This window comes from Bradysia coprophila, unplaced genomic scaffold, assembly GCF_014529535.1.
Source record: "Bradysia coprophila strain Holo2 unplaced genomic scaffold, BU_Bcop_v1 contig_193, whole genome shotgun sequence".
NCBI lineage: Eukaryota > Metazoa > Arthropoda > Insecta > Diptera > Sciaridae > Bradysia > Bradysia coprophila.
Genome location: NW_023503456.1, coordinates 2,572,772 through 2,587,408, shown reverse-complemented (window position 1 = coordinate 2,587,408; position 14,637 = coordinate 2,572,772). Strand labels below are relative to the sequence as shown.

Below are 14,637 nucleotides of genomic sequence, written 5' to 3'. Positions count from 1 at the left end.
TTCAGCATAAGTTAGGAACGAAATTTTTCCTAAATAACGTTCAACACTAGATTGGAAAGAGATTTGAAGAATGTCTCGGCTAAAAATGTGCCAGTGAGTCTTACGATTCTATGAAGAATTGGTTACTTATATATCATCAAAAAATAACTAACACCGAGTAGAACGACTTTCCGGCTTGTTAGAAAGGTATTTTCAATAGCTTTCAATCAACATCAAATTTGACCATATCATGTCACTGCAACTGGACATAAAGCATAATTTTTGGATGTTAAATCACCGAATTTGAACGCCATAAAAGTCCAGAGGGAAGTCGAAGAACAGCAAGATAGGGCTCGATATTACTTTTCGATTGATACCAAACACGATAAAATTCATGGACATTTCATGGTCTAAGAAATGGTGATGATTTTCGTATCTTCGAAATATTTTTTGACTTTGGGACAGTGACATTAGCGGTATCAGATTTTTTTGTACTCTATCTTATAATCCCATCTATTCCTTACGCAACAAAAAAAGAAACATGAAAAACGGTTGATTTTTCCCTGAGATTTTACTCACGCGCCGTCTTTTCGGTTTTTTGAAACACTGCCGATGGGTAAGCACCTAACAAACTGTTGTCTAGACGATTTAGAGCTGTATTTGATTGAAAGTTGTACTTTACTTCACTACAAATGCATTTTTTCCCGTGTATTTGTCAAGCAGAAAAAGCTTTGATAGCAGCACAGAGCTTTATTCAAGTTCATTGCGCAACGTAACGAGAGCGGATAAACTAGAAAATCATCTGTCACCCTTTCATACGAAAATCCTCAGAAATCTGGAGAAAAAACTATTCAAAATCCAAGAATAGCTCAAAACTTAAAAATCAATCGAAATCCTTAAAAATCCTGCAAAAACTTGAAAGAAATTCCTAAGAAAATGATTGAAAATCCTCAGACGATTTTCTTTATCCGAAATCTTTTGTTTACAAATATCCCCGCTTCGTAAATTAACACTATTAAGAAACTTGTTGTACCGACACCTACACCTCGATTCCATCAAGTTGCCGCATCGACAGAGCACAATCGAAATAAATTACAAGAAGTCAATGGATCGATTTCAAAATATTGATTCGTTTCTAAATATAAAATGATTGCGTGTGGACTGTGTGGTGTGTAAACAATAATGTATGTTATGTAAGAAAAGACTAAACGAAATTCAGATGAGGGTCTTCATTGATTCAAGATAGCTTTTAAAAGGTTCAATTAACTGCAGCAAATACTAAATAAGCAAAATGATATAGGCCATAATTATCATGTCTCGTAATGTATATTCAAAATATAAATCAAAAACAATAAATTTATTTACAATTAAACGACAGATTCATATAATATATTATCATTTCGTCCCAGATATGCTGTGCATAAGACGACTTTTTTTGTTTGCTTTAGATGTATCTATTTCTCTTTTCCGGGTATATTCTTGGTATATTCTTTGTCGCATTTAAATCTCCCATTTTTTCGGTATTTTATTTATATAAAGATTTTTATGTACAAAACATTCTCTTCTTTTACTATTTTGTTTTCTTAGTAGTTTTTCTGTTGGTTTTGAATTTTTTTTAGTGTTTACTTTGCTAATGTTTTTTTGTATTATAAGTAATCTTCATTCTAAAATTTTCTTCTTCTTCTTTTTGTTTTGATTAAGACATTAGGTTGTTGATGTGTTATGCAAAATATATTTAAGGAATTTTTCTTCTTCTTTTAATTTGTGACAGCTATGATCAAAAGTCGATCTATTCCATCTGTCAAAGTGACGTTTTAAACGTCAAACGAAAAAAAATGCAAATTAGTCACATAATCGTTTATTTTTTCTTAATTCTATCAGTGAAATAGAATTAAGCTTAGTAAATAGTCAGCCATGAATGGAATTTTGATACACAGTGTCGGGCTTTTAATTTTGTGCACGATTTTGATTCAGATGTTCGACCAGCTTTCTGTCACTTTTTTTCGCTAACAGCATTATGTCGCTAACAGATTGTCAATACCTTTTCTGTCAAATCGTTTCACGGCTGAATGTATGCAAGAAAAATCAACGATTTTGTGACCACGTCGATGATTTATTTTCGTTTGGCGTTCAAAACAACACTTTGACATGTGAAATTTGATCCGACTTTTGATCCCAACTGTCACATTTTACGAACTTAAAACCATTGATGTTCAATTTGTTAAATGTTCAGAATTTATTTTTTTTTCTGTTGTATCGCAGCAAATAATTTTTTTATTTTTATTTTGTACTGGGTCGAAGCTCTTCACTTTTAATAAATTACATCATAGCAAAATATATCTCAAAATATATCTGGTGTGTCGGTTGTTTTTACTAAAAAGCAAATTTTAAGTAACTAATTTTTGTGTTTTTAATTATTTTCAGTTTGGGCATTGAACTGGTGTAAAAGAGATTGCGATTTTCATCGGTAGGTTTGACGTAGAACTCACACACACATTTTGGATAAATTACGCATAGTTTTACAGTTTTACACTCGCGGAAAAGTGAAATCCAACTTATTTACTGATTTGGAAGTTGTGGGGGCTTGTAATTGTAACAGTTGGGATCAAAATTTGATCTACTCCATCTCTCAAAGTGACGACTCAAAGTGTATGATTTGATAGAAAAGGCATGGACTATCTGTCATTATTTCACTGCTAGCGAAAAAAGTGACAGAAAGTCCATGCATTTTAAAATTTTATTAACGACTGACTGTATACTTAGCTTAATTCTATTTCACTGTCAGAATTAAGAAAAAATAAACGATTATCTGACTAATTCGCATATTTATTATCGTTTGACGTTTAAAACGTCACTTTGACAGATTGAACAGACACTTTTTTGATCCTAACTGTCACAATTGTTTCTACATTTTTTAACAAATGAAAGTTTAGTTTTAGTGTTTCAGTGGTTCATTGCCAGTGGCGTGCTCGTATTTAGCTAAAATCTAGATTTTCATTTGTTAGGCGAAATTTATGTATGCACATTTAGAAACCACTGTAAATCCCAACCCAAAACAAAAATCGCTATCTCCCTAATATAAAGAAATTGTGTTTTATAAACCTAACGTGACACACAACAAGGTCTGTTGTGTTACACAGCAAATCAAAGCGAAAAACCGATTGCAAAATTTGATCATTGTTAATAAAATTGTTTCAAGCGAAAAACAAATCAAAAGTTTTCATCCAATCGACGACCTATTTTCACATCAAAACTAGTGCCAGGTAAATAGCCGAAGTGCAAATCGAGCAATACCTCGAAAATATTTTTAATTTTGTCCAACGGTCTGTTCTATTCTATGAATATTGAAACAAATCGATCAATCCTATTGAAGTTCTCAAACATTTGAGTAATTTAACACTCAAAACATACTCGTGGACCGAAACATACAGAGAGATTCTTTTGAAAAACAGCCTGCCGAAATCGGACACATTTTCTAGTGGATTTTTTGATAAGTTCCTAGATAGGTATTGGTCCCGAAAAGCCAAAACCACTTTCAAAAAAATTCGTCCAAGCTTGTGTGGCTAGTGAGAGGTGACCAAAAACCTTAAACGTGCACTTTTCTTATGGAAATTTCTCGTAGGCCACGAAACGTACAAGGTCGTGTGGAGTGTCATTATGCTTTTGAAACAAAAAACAAATTTCTTGTTTTCTCTTGGTGATATCGGTGTTATGTTATGCTGCAACTGTCTTCATTGTAATTTTTTTACTAACAATCACAGGGACCACATTTTTTCCGAGTTCAAGAAATCATTGGTGATTTTTGGTATACTGCTCCAAAGGACGTTGGCAACTATTTTCGGTATATTCGAGCAGGTTTAACACTGTTTTAACACTTTGCCGGTTACTGTGACTTGTCGACTTTAGACACCCTGGAAATCAGTAAAGGAGTCGAGGAATACCTGCAAATAAATTTCTAAAAATCAAAAATTAAATTTTCTAAATTTTATTTGGAGGTAACCCTCGACTCCTTTACTACTTTCCAGGGTGTCTAAAGTTCGAGCGTGTGCATTATTCTGCAATATATTAAATAGAATTGTATGAATAGTTATTTCATTGCCGCGGGACAAAATTATAGAAAAATAGCTAAAAAAAACTACGAAGCGCACCCTGCCCTGACCATAAAACGTAAATATTCATCTCATTTCAAGCCTCTATGACTGTTCTATGAAGAAAGAGTTCTGCATTTTTAGACTGTAACTTTGGGAAAACTTACTGAAATACATATGACCGCCATATGACAGATATGCCAAATATGACTGCATCCGAATTCCAAACATGGCCTTGATTATCATGATAATTTTTAGCAATTTTTACTAAATCGTGAAATACAATCGCTAAACCGAACTGGTGTGCATACGTTATTTTGCACCAGCTGTTCCCATTTGGAATTGTATGTGACCAGCTGGTGCAAAATAACGTATGCACACCAGTTCGGTTTAGCGATTGTAAATCAATATATCGAACTTGTGGGGCATGTCCAGCCCACGTTCAGCTCAGACCCAATGTTTTATGTTAAGTTAAGAGGAACGGATGATTTGTTTTAAAGCCTACATCACGGCGCTCTTTCTGTACTGCATTTTTGCCAATAACTTTTTAGAAAAATTCTTTTTGAAAAATGTACGACCGCAGCAACCAGTTCTGCCTGAATTAACGAAAAACTGGCGAGTTTTCTCAGAACTGCCGCGAACAAATCTAATTTTTATTGCAAGTTGTGGTGGTAAGTTTTTCAAGAAGGATTCTGGTGAATATGCAGTACGAAGCGCCTGAGAGCTCTTAAATTGGTTCATAAATTTTTCGCCGAATCATTTTGCCATAGAATAATCACGACAAGCAATGGACGGATTTTGGCAATTGCAGCAATACGGAAAATGTTCATGGTCGAGGTTAATGGAGCTTTTGACATTGTCTAAAAACTGTAAATGAATTTCGTAAGAAATTTTCTGTTTTGTGTGTAGCTCTAATTGTGTTGTAATATCAAAATTTACGTTTTATTTCCATTATACTTTTCCATTTTTATTTATTTTTTTTATTTTTTATTCTTATTTTGAATGATTGTAGTTGTATGTATAAAATACTCGGGATAAACACTATAATTTATAATATGAAAAAATGTACTAAGTATCGGAAGTAGTTTTCTTTCTGTTTAATTTAATTTAATTTTTATTTTTTTTGTTTTCTTTCTTTATTTAATATTTAATGATAAATGTTTTGGTTAATTATTTTACTTTTGTTTTGTTTTGTTCTTCTTCATTTCATTAAACTTTCATTGTGAGATATGGTTCGTTTGTTTTTTTGTGTTGTGTGGTTAAAATAACGTTTCGTCTTTCAAACAGAAAAAACCGAGCATAAACGTAAATTGCGAACGAAAAAAATTGATCCAATGTAACTGAAGTGTTCACTTCCTAATATCCGATAATAATCCGTTCGGTTGAAGTTGATTTTAATTTACTCTTTCACACCAACGACAATCAGTAAGAAAGTACAAAAACTGTCCATATTGTACTCAGAAGACTTCGACATAACTTTGGCCATAACTCAAAGCTCCAGTGATTTCGTAAAATCAAATCTCGTGTAATTTCTTCGTAAAATTGAGCTCATCGAGTGCGGCCTTTTTGTCACATTCGTAAAATATTTTGCAGAGTTATTTGATTAGTTCGTTTGTTTAGAGAACCTCAATAACAGCCCCTTCTACGGCCAATAACAAGTGCAGTCTGTACCACCGGACTAGTGTGACTTTCGAACCACGCCTCGAAGTATGCAATTTCCGAATCACGACTCGAAGTGTGCAAATACTCCTTGAGGAAAATTAGATGCTTAATTGATACCTCGCCTAAATATAGGCTAGACATAAATAAATCGTATTTGCGTTACGTCATAACTACCAAAGTCGTGAAGCTTGATGATCTTACTGTGGATTTACATAGCAACGTAAAAGTGACAGATGCAAAAATTTTCTCATACGGCAACTCGAAATTTCATTCATAATTTTAATTTTATGAATGAAATTTCGGGTTGCAGTATTTAAAAAACATTGCATCTGTCACTTTTACGTTGCTATGTAAATCCACGGTTACGCAACCTGTTGTTGCAACATTGTCGTTCGCCGATTCCAGAATTGATTCAGACTGTTGGAAAAGCCGCCATCTTTTCAAATTGAGAATGGAATACAGCGCCTTCTATGAAAGAATGCGACAACTTTTATAGTTTCCTACATATTGTCGCCAATGTCCTTCGAAAAACTTACTTTCACAAACACAAGCAAAAAGCAAAAGTTGGAACAATGTTTGTTGTAACTAGAACAAGACAATAAGTTCATAGAAACCGATCGAGTTTTATTTTATTTATTTTTAGGTAAGTTCTTTATGCATCTTCGTGGTATATTTTAAATATTTCGATTTTTGTTCTTCGTCTTTGTTGTTTTGAATTTTTTTTAAATTCTTTAATTTCTCAAACACATAATTAGTCTAGGTGCTTATGTCACGAAAAGCTCCCGTAGGATAAAAAATTACTTCTACAAAAATTGGATCTATGTGACATAGTATGAAAAAGTATATGTCCTGGTACTGGTAAACCGGTTGTTCCAGTAATTTTCCGTTTTTTCTTTGTAAAACGAAAAACTCAAAAGTAGCTCGGTTGACTTTACCAGCACTCGTCCAGCCGCCATTTTAGCACTTTTATTTAGTAATTTATCTCAAACGTACACCAATCATGGAACCACTATACAAATTTAAATGAAATTTAAAAACGGTGACTCAAAAGTCCCTAAAGTTATCGTTTTCATTTTGTATTGCCTCCATAAAATGTCGGTAAGTGGGTCTTTCTCATGCAAATAAAAAAAAGTTTGACAAAAAATGTTGCTTCTTCTCTCGAATTACTTTAGTTTTTCGCTTAAACGAAACAGATAAAATACCGAAACTACCTATAGAGAAAGATAAATGTGTCAGTCGAGATCAAGAGATCGTGCAGTAATTCTTCGTTAACGTTAACCAGTGAATTTTGACAAGTCTATAAATTAGATGGGTAAAGCTGTCAAAATTTTCACAGTAAACTTCACCGGCATTACTGTACGCACTCCAAACTTCGATGTATTCCTTCTGTCAAAGTGACTGTTACTGCTAGCATCACTAGAACTCGTTCAGTAACTAGAAACTCGTTACCCAAAGTGAAGATTTTGACATATTTTTTATGAAAGAAGTGTCAAAATCCTCACCAGTGAAACTTAACGAAGAGTTTCTGAACTAGCTCCTAATACAGTCATGTGCAGCTTCACATAAGTTACAGTTAGAATCACTGGCACGCGCTTATCGAATGCGACTTCACGCGGATCGGAGTGTCAAAGTCCTCTTTCCCAGAAAGTCATCGCGGGATGAGCACGTCTTTTTACGTAAAATGAAAAATTTGATTTGACCTAGACGACGTAAGCGTTTTAAATTCGATTTAATTGTATAACGTCCTTAATGAATTGAAAGGCCGGATTGTGGTCGTTTCATAAACGTAAGTTTACTTGAATTTCCATGCTTGAAGACACATTCTCACTGGCATTATTACATATAAAATTATAGCTGCTCGAACATTCGATTCCAATAAGCCATTCACACGAACGTCTCGACTGCTCATTCATTTTTACGACCGCAATACGGATCCCGCCAGCAACAGTGATGTTTTAAACGTCAAACGACAATAAATAAGCGAATTAGTTTCGTTTATTTTTTCTTAATTCTATGAGTGAAAAAGAACTAAGCTAAGCATACAGTGGGCCGTGAAATGATTTGAAAGAAAATCTATGGACTTTCTGTGGCTTTTTTGACTAGAAGTGAAATAATTACAGATAGTCCATACCTTTCCTGTCAAATCAAATCATAAAAGAAAAATCAACGATTTTGTGACCACTTCGAAGATTTATTTACATTTGACGTTTAAAGCGTCACTTTGACAGATGCCATAGTCTGACTTTTGATCGCAACTGTCACAAATTAAAAACCTTGAATACGACGAGATGACATAAGCACTAGAACTAAATCAACTTTACGGAGGAAATCATAATAATTGTTTTGACGTTTTTTTCTATTTAGATTGTTATGTAGCTACGTTAGGGTTTCTTTTTAATTTAACATTTTTGTTGTTCTTATACATTTCAAATTGAGTGCAATCAAAATGATTCTCTTCGGTTAGTTGTCGTTTTTTTTCTCAGTTTAAAATTTTGAAAATTAAACTTTGGTGGTTTTTTTAATATTTTTTGGTTTCTTTAATTTTTTTAAATTTTCTTCTTTTTTTGTTTAAATTTATGTGGTATCATTTTGCTAAGTATTTTATCGTAAAAAAGCTGTACTTTCCTTTATAATAATGTAATTATATGAGTTTTTATTTATTTTTATGAATAATATTTTAAGATTTTCTGTGTTGAGGGTTGACTTTCTTACCTTTTCTCTTTTTTATTATTTGAAGTTTCCATTTCGTTTTTAAATTTTATTTTTAAATTTTTAATTTATTTTTGTAGTTAAATTTTATAATTTGTCAATTCCAAAGAAGCATTTTTTTAATTTAGATATTTTTTTCTTATATTTTTATTAAAAAAATCTGATTTCCGTCGCCATTAGTTCATGCGGTTATGTTACAAAAAAGGTCATCCGTGGGATTACAAGTATTTTTGATTAACAAAATATTTTTAAAAAAAATATGGGAACTGTCTGTCTGAAAAAAGGCAATCTGGTTGCTATTCGAACGGGTTCACCTTTGAACTACCCGAATTAAATTACGCAACTTCTTCTTTCCTTCACGAGCTAATCACACATTTACCCACAAGAAACTAACACAAAGATTCAACCGGTATGAGTTAATAACTATTTTATGTGGAAGACGCTCGTTCCATTCAACTTTGTTTGAAAAGCAGTATCGCATTTGTGTCGAGCCTATAGGAAACCTGCGTTGGCTTGTAGACTGTAGAGGCGAAACAATTTTTTTTTGCGCTTGAAAACTGAAATTCGACGGAATTCGACACGCAAACTATCATCGAAAAGTTCAACTTCTCATAGCTCGTAACTATTGATGAAAGCGGAACTTTTTAGGACCCGTCGGAAGCTTGTCCAACTAGTCCTGAAAAATTCCACTTTTCATCACTCGTAGCAAAAAATACTATTTTGAAATTTGAGTGAGGTCGACGCAGAATACAATTCTTGAGGTTAAGTAGATGAATAATATTGGAGTAGTGAGATGGGAGTTATTTTATGGATAATTGAATAGTGTTCGCTTAAAAAGCATTTCAGAATATGTCTGGAACTATATTTTGTCTATTGAGTGTCGGAGACCCGCTGTTTATAAACTCCGACTTAAATAAACGCAAGTTCTCGAACGATCTGAAAGTATTTCACGATATAAGTTTTTTCGTTTTGCTCGATAACACAATAATGGGTTGTGATTTTCGCCATTTTAAGAAGAAGAAGAATGACGTTTCAGGTCTATGACGCTCAGTAAATACACAATTTGTGAAACTATTTATGTTTCAGGCATGTAGCATACGTTGAATAAAATGGTTTATTGAGTCTATGTCTCAATTTCAATAGATCATTGAAGTGAAAAATCAAAAAGAAAATGTTGACATTGGCGCTGGCGATCAGTTTCGACGGTCAAACCATGAACTTTCATCACAACCCATTTCAATAAGCATTTACTACTGTGTGAAGTTGCCGCCAGAACGAAGCGCGAGATAAATGTTGCTACACTTTGATATACGGGTAGAATCAAGGAGGTCAAGCAGATGCAGATACGAGGGTGACACACACAAAATTTGACAGTTTCATACATTTTCATCGAATGGAACGAACAAAATCTTCTTTTTTTATTATTATTTTAAAAAAATTGATCAGTTTAAGTGACTTGACTTATCGATAGGTAAAATTATCGGAAAAACTTGTTTTTTTTAAACCATTTTAGTTCTGAAACATTTCCGACAATCCCAAGCAGAATACGACATATAAGAATCTCGGAATCCAACAAGATGACATAAACACCCAGACTATGTTCTCTTATTTCTTCAAATTTTTAATCCATTTTTTTAAATTTAAAGTTAATTTATAATTTTAAATATTTTGGTTGTAAATAGAAATTTCAAGATATGGTTTTTTTGGCTTTGAATATTTTTCTTTTAGTTTAATTTATTTTTTTCCTTGCTTTCTTTATCGTGTGTCTTGTTATAAATTTTTGTATGACAATTTGTTAAGTTTATTTTTAAGCTAAATTTCTTTGTCTTCATTGTTTTGTTTTCTTTGTTTTATCAAAATATAGAATTAATTGTGTCTGTACAAACCGCAAAACGGAAAAAATTGAAATAAAAACTCATATAATAATGGGTTTTTAGTTAGATGATATTCAAGGCAAATTATTTCAAAGTAAATTATAAAATCTTAATGTTCAACAATAAATTTATTATTTGTTTGTCTAACATTTCCTTTTAATTATTTACAAAGAAGTTCCTCTTTTTAAAACCTTCTTTCCCCTTATGTCTCATGCAGTAGTTTCTTTATTTTATTACTTTATTCTCTTTTTTTACGTTCAATCGTTTTTTTTTATTTAAAGGAGTTTAGTTTTTATTTTTTAATAATATATTTTGTTTGGAAGGCTTTATGTATGTTTTCTTTACTGATTAGGATAATTTTCTTCTTTTTAGTATATACATATTTTTTCTCTCTCTCTCTCTCCATCTGTCTCTGAAGAGTGTCTTTTTTCTTTGTCCAAGAAGCAGTGTAGATTTACTGAAAGTTAGAAATTTTCCATTGAATTGTCTATCTCTCTTTCATATAATAATACAACGAATAGAAAAAAGCGAAATCGTTTTTGTACGTATCTGTCTTGGATTGCAAACCGTTATTTTACCGAATCATTCAACAGGCCAATTTTAGTCATATAAATACCGGTTTTATATGATGACTTGAAATTTCATTTTCAATTATGTTTCGCTAGAGTTGCCTGCGGTGTGGAAAATGATATATTGTGTTCTATATAGTACCGCTGTCGACATAGCCGGAGAAATTGTATTTGTGAACTGCACATTTACAAATGAAAAATGTCGAAGATGTACTTAATAAGAATGAATTTGTAAATGTTTCGGACAACCAAGATTCAAGCCACATCCGATTCGAATGATCAATGGATTTGCGGAACAGTTGAACTATCCTGGTAAATTTAGGGAAAAACTTTTCTTTGGTTGCCATTCTACTTTTGGCTGTAGAGTTGCCATGTCATACAGAAAAAAAAAATAATTTGTCCACTCAAAGTTGAAGAACTTCGACAATAAACAGCCGATTCATTTGGAAGAGTGAAGGTAGAATTTACAACGGAGTTTACCCAAAAACAGGTCGACAGATGTTCGTATGGACACGGTAGACAACCAAAATCGATATTTGGTTTTCGAGTTCGGAATCTCTTGGACAGCAACAACCAAAAGTAATTGGATATTAAAGAGTGGTCAGAAGTTCAACGACACATTTCATTTTTTTTTTACAAAAAGAAAACGTGTAACCTTTTTTGGAATTTTTATCCGACTTGCAATTGATTATTTAGGCTACGTCGCTTATTGTATAATATGGAATATGGCTCCATGCTGAATTGCCTCGAATCAAACGTCCAAGACAGATAGATACACAATAGTTTTGTTCATGCAAGGGGACGTTTCTTTGCGTCCTCGTAGCATGTACGAACAAAAAAATAACTAAAACATTTGATAAATGGATGAATCTGAAAATTTGATGAAGAGTGGTCGGCGGCGGTGCAAATTATTTCGTTTCAATTTTGTGCCCGCGCAGATTGTCTGAAATACCACGGGCCATATTGTTACATTGGCAAACACTGTGGGCTTAAAGAGTACCTTTACTGCTAGGAATTTCGCGCCGCGTCATTCACAATAATTGACAGAATGACACATTCTGTATAAGGAAAATGTCACTTTGTGGGTTATTGTGAATGACGCGGCGAGAAATTCCTCAACACTCGTTACAGACCATACAGAATTGGAAAGACTGAAAACCCTCATTGTCCCAACGGTTTGAAAACTAAATTTCTGGCACCGAGAATTGAAATAAGACAGACTTCCACCTCGCTTCACTCGTATGGAAAATTTGGCTAGTGTTGAAAAAATCAACATTTCAAAACTGTGTGCACAAGATACTAGAACTAGGGTTCGAAATAAGTGTTTCAGTATTAAACAAACGAACAATTTAAATAATGATTCCAGTTGATCCATTTATCAAATGTCTTGGGCTTGTTTTTCGAAAATATTATACGCCATTTTGCTGCAGTTCAGTTCATGGATAAAGATGTGATCCATGTGGACTGTACGATTTAGTAAATATTTACTATGATCTTGCTAAGGCAAGGGCGACGTAAAGTGACGTAAATAATTTGCAAAAAAATATATTGCAAATGGAAAATAAATGACTGACTGACACAAAATGTGGTAATGATTAGAAGAAAAAAATGATCCACTACCCATCTAACACACGTATAATACATGAACATTGCTTAAATTAATTATGATTGGATGAGTTTAATGATATTATAGTTTACATTTAGTCAAATTTGGAATTTACACAATCAATGATACGTCATAATCTGAGAGCACCACAAGATGCTTATAGCATTATCTCACAGGTCGAAACAAGGGTAGAAACCTTTTTTATTTGAACATCTCCGCAATAGGTCGAAAACGGGAGAAACCAATTTTAACAGGCCGAAAACAACCGACTGTCATCCGCAGAAGCAAACATAACCGTAATTTAGAGCCAAACCACATCGAAATTTTCTGTCGTGAAGTAACAGTTTTGACATTGACATTTTTGACGTTGTCATTTTTGACATCTGAAAAATTTCGTCATAACCTCAACCAAGTTCACGTTTTCAAACTTAACACAAAACTTGTCTCTAAACAATTATTTTTGAATAATATTACAGTATTGTCGTAAATATCACATCAAGGCTACTGTAGCACTGTAATATTGTTCAAAATTTAATTGTTTAAAGACAAGTTTTGTGTACAGTTCCTTAGAGTAATTATACCTAGAGAGGAAATTTGTGCGACGAAATGTGGTCCCCACATCAGTTTGTATATAAGATACACATTTCGTATAATTTTACACCAATACTTGACGCTTTTTCGCTTTTGATAGTTCAATTTACCCTCTTAAATAAAAGGGCAAACACACATACCAATATACATTTCGTATTTCATGTTGGGACCACATATTTCACGTAATTTTATTCGAAATTTCCTCTCCAGGTATAATGACTCTTAGTACAGTTCACGTTTTCTATAGGTCTGTTCCAAGGCCGTATGAATTGTCAAATTTCATCCATAGACAACATAACCTAAACAATTTCTCATGAAAAATGAGCTGCCGAAATTAGCGCGAAGCAGCTTCAATACGTAAAATTTTTTGAAAGCTGTCACTATAATTATACGGCGCCTCAAAATTTTTGCAAAAAACAAAGGTTATGTCGTCTGTGGATGGTGAAGGAAGGAAGGAAGGTGAAAATAAAATTTTTCAAATATTGCACAATTCAGACAAATTTTGTAAAATCCATTCTCGGCGTTTAATAGAGCATGGAATCCTCTACCAATATCGCCATGCAAAGTGTTTCAAACATTCTTCGTCTTGCACATATCACCATTCAAAGATGTCGAATTTTCGACTTTAGCTAGCTGTAGCTACGTGGTCAACTTGTCGAGGGGAGCCATTTCAATACGAATTAGCTTAGAATTAGTCCCTCTATCCGTTGCGATAACAATCTGTATTCAAATTGACTCGTCGGTCCCGCGCGGCCATGAGTGCCGGTTCTCCGAAATGGCTGGAAAATTTTGCGAACTGAATGTGGTTCCTTATAGTACTCGAGTCCCTCAATAAGAATATCAAAAGAATTCAGAGGTGGTGTGGCCACTCTATTTAAGTTTTGTTCAGCCCCTCCGTGGGTTATGACGAAATTTTTCAGATGTCAAAAATGACAACGTTAAAAATGTCAATGTAAAAACTGTCACTTCACGACAGAAAGTTGCGATGTGGTTTAGCTCTTAAAGAAATTCTTTCGTTAAAACTTCAAAGTGAGGTTGAAGGTTGGCTTCTCTATGTATGGAGATTGACATTTCATGAACAGACCTATACAATTGACAATTAAAAGTGAACGCGGTCTCTTAATTTGATATAATGGGTTGTGATGAAAGTTCATGGTTTGGCCGTCGAGAATGATCGCCAGCGCCAATGTTAACATTTTCTTTTTGATTTTTCACTTCAATGATCTATTGAAATTGAGATATAGACTCAATAAACCAATTTATTCAACGTATACTACATGCCTGAAACATAAATAGTTTCCCAAATTGTGTATTTACTGAGCGTCATAGACCTGAAACGTCATTCTTCTTCTTCTTAAAATGGCGAAAATCACAACCCATTGGAATTTTAAAATATTCATTTCTTGACCGCTACACGGTGAGCTTGAAAATGTCCATGTCCATTTATGTTGGGCACATGATTTTTAGCCCCGTACGAAGTGCGAAGGGGCTTATAGGATTACGATGCCGTGTGTAATTGATGGAATTCGAAGCAGACGGTAAGGGCAAAGTGTTTGCCT

General features: G+C 33.4%; 1 protein-coding gene across 5 annotated transcripts in view; it reads right to left on the bottom strand.

Moving 5' to 3' along the window:
* Positions 1–8,256: 8,256 nt before the first annotated feature.
* The window catches only part of LOC119075243 (regulating synaptic membrane exocytosis protein 1), a 72,717-nt gene continuing 66,336 nt past the window's right edge, over positions 8,257–14,637 (bottom strand). For all 5 annotated transcript variants that reach the window (XR_005087342.1, XR_005087340.1, XR_005087343.1 and 2 more), the window contains exon 22: positions 8,257–10,769. Coding sequence is in view for 1 of the 5 variants with exons in the window: in XM_037181639.1 (XP_037037534.1) it covers positions 10,767–10,769 (3 nt within the window). In the remaining 4 variants the exon portion in view is untranslated. The remainder of the gene's footprint in view (positions 10,770–14,637) is intronic.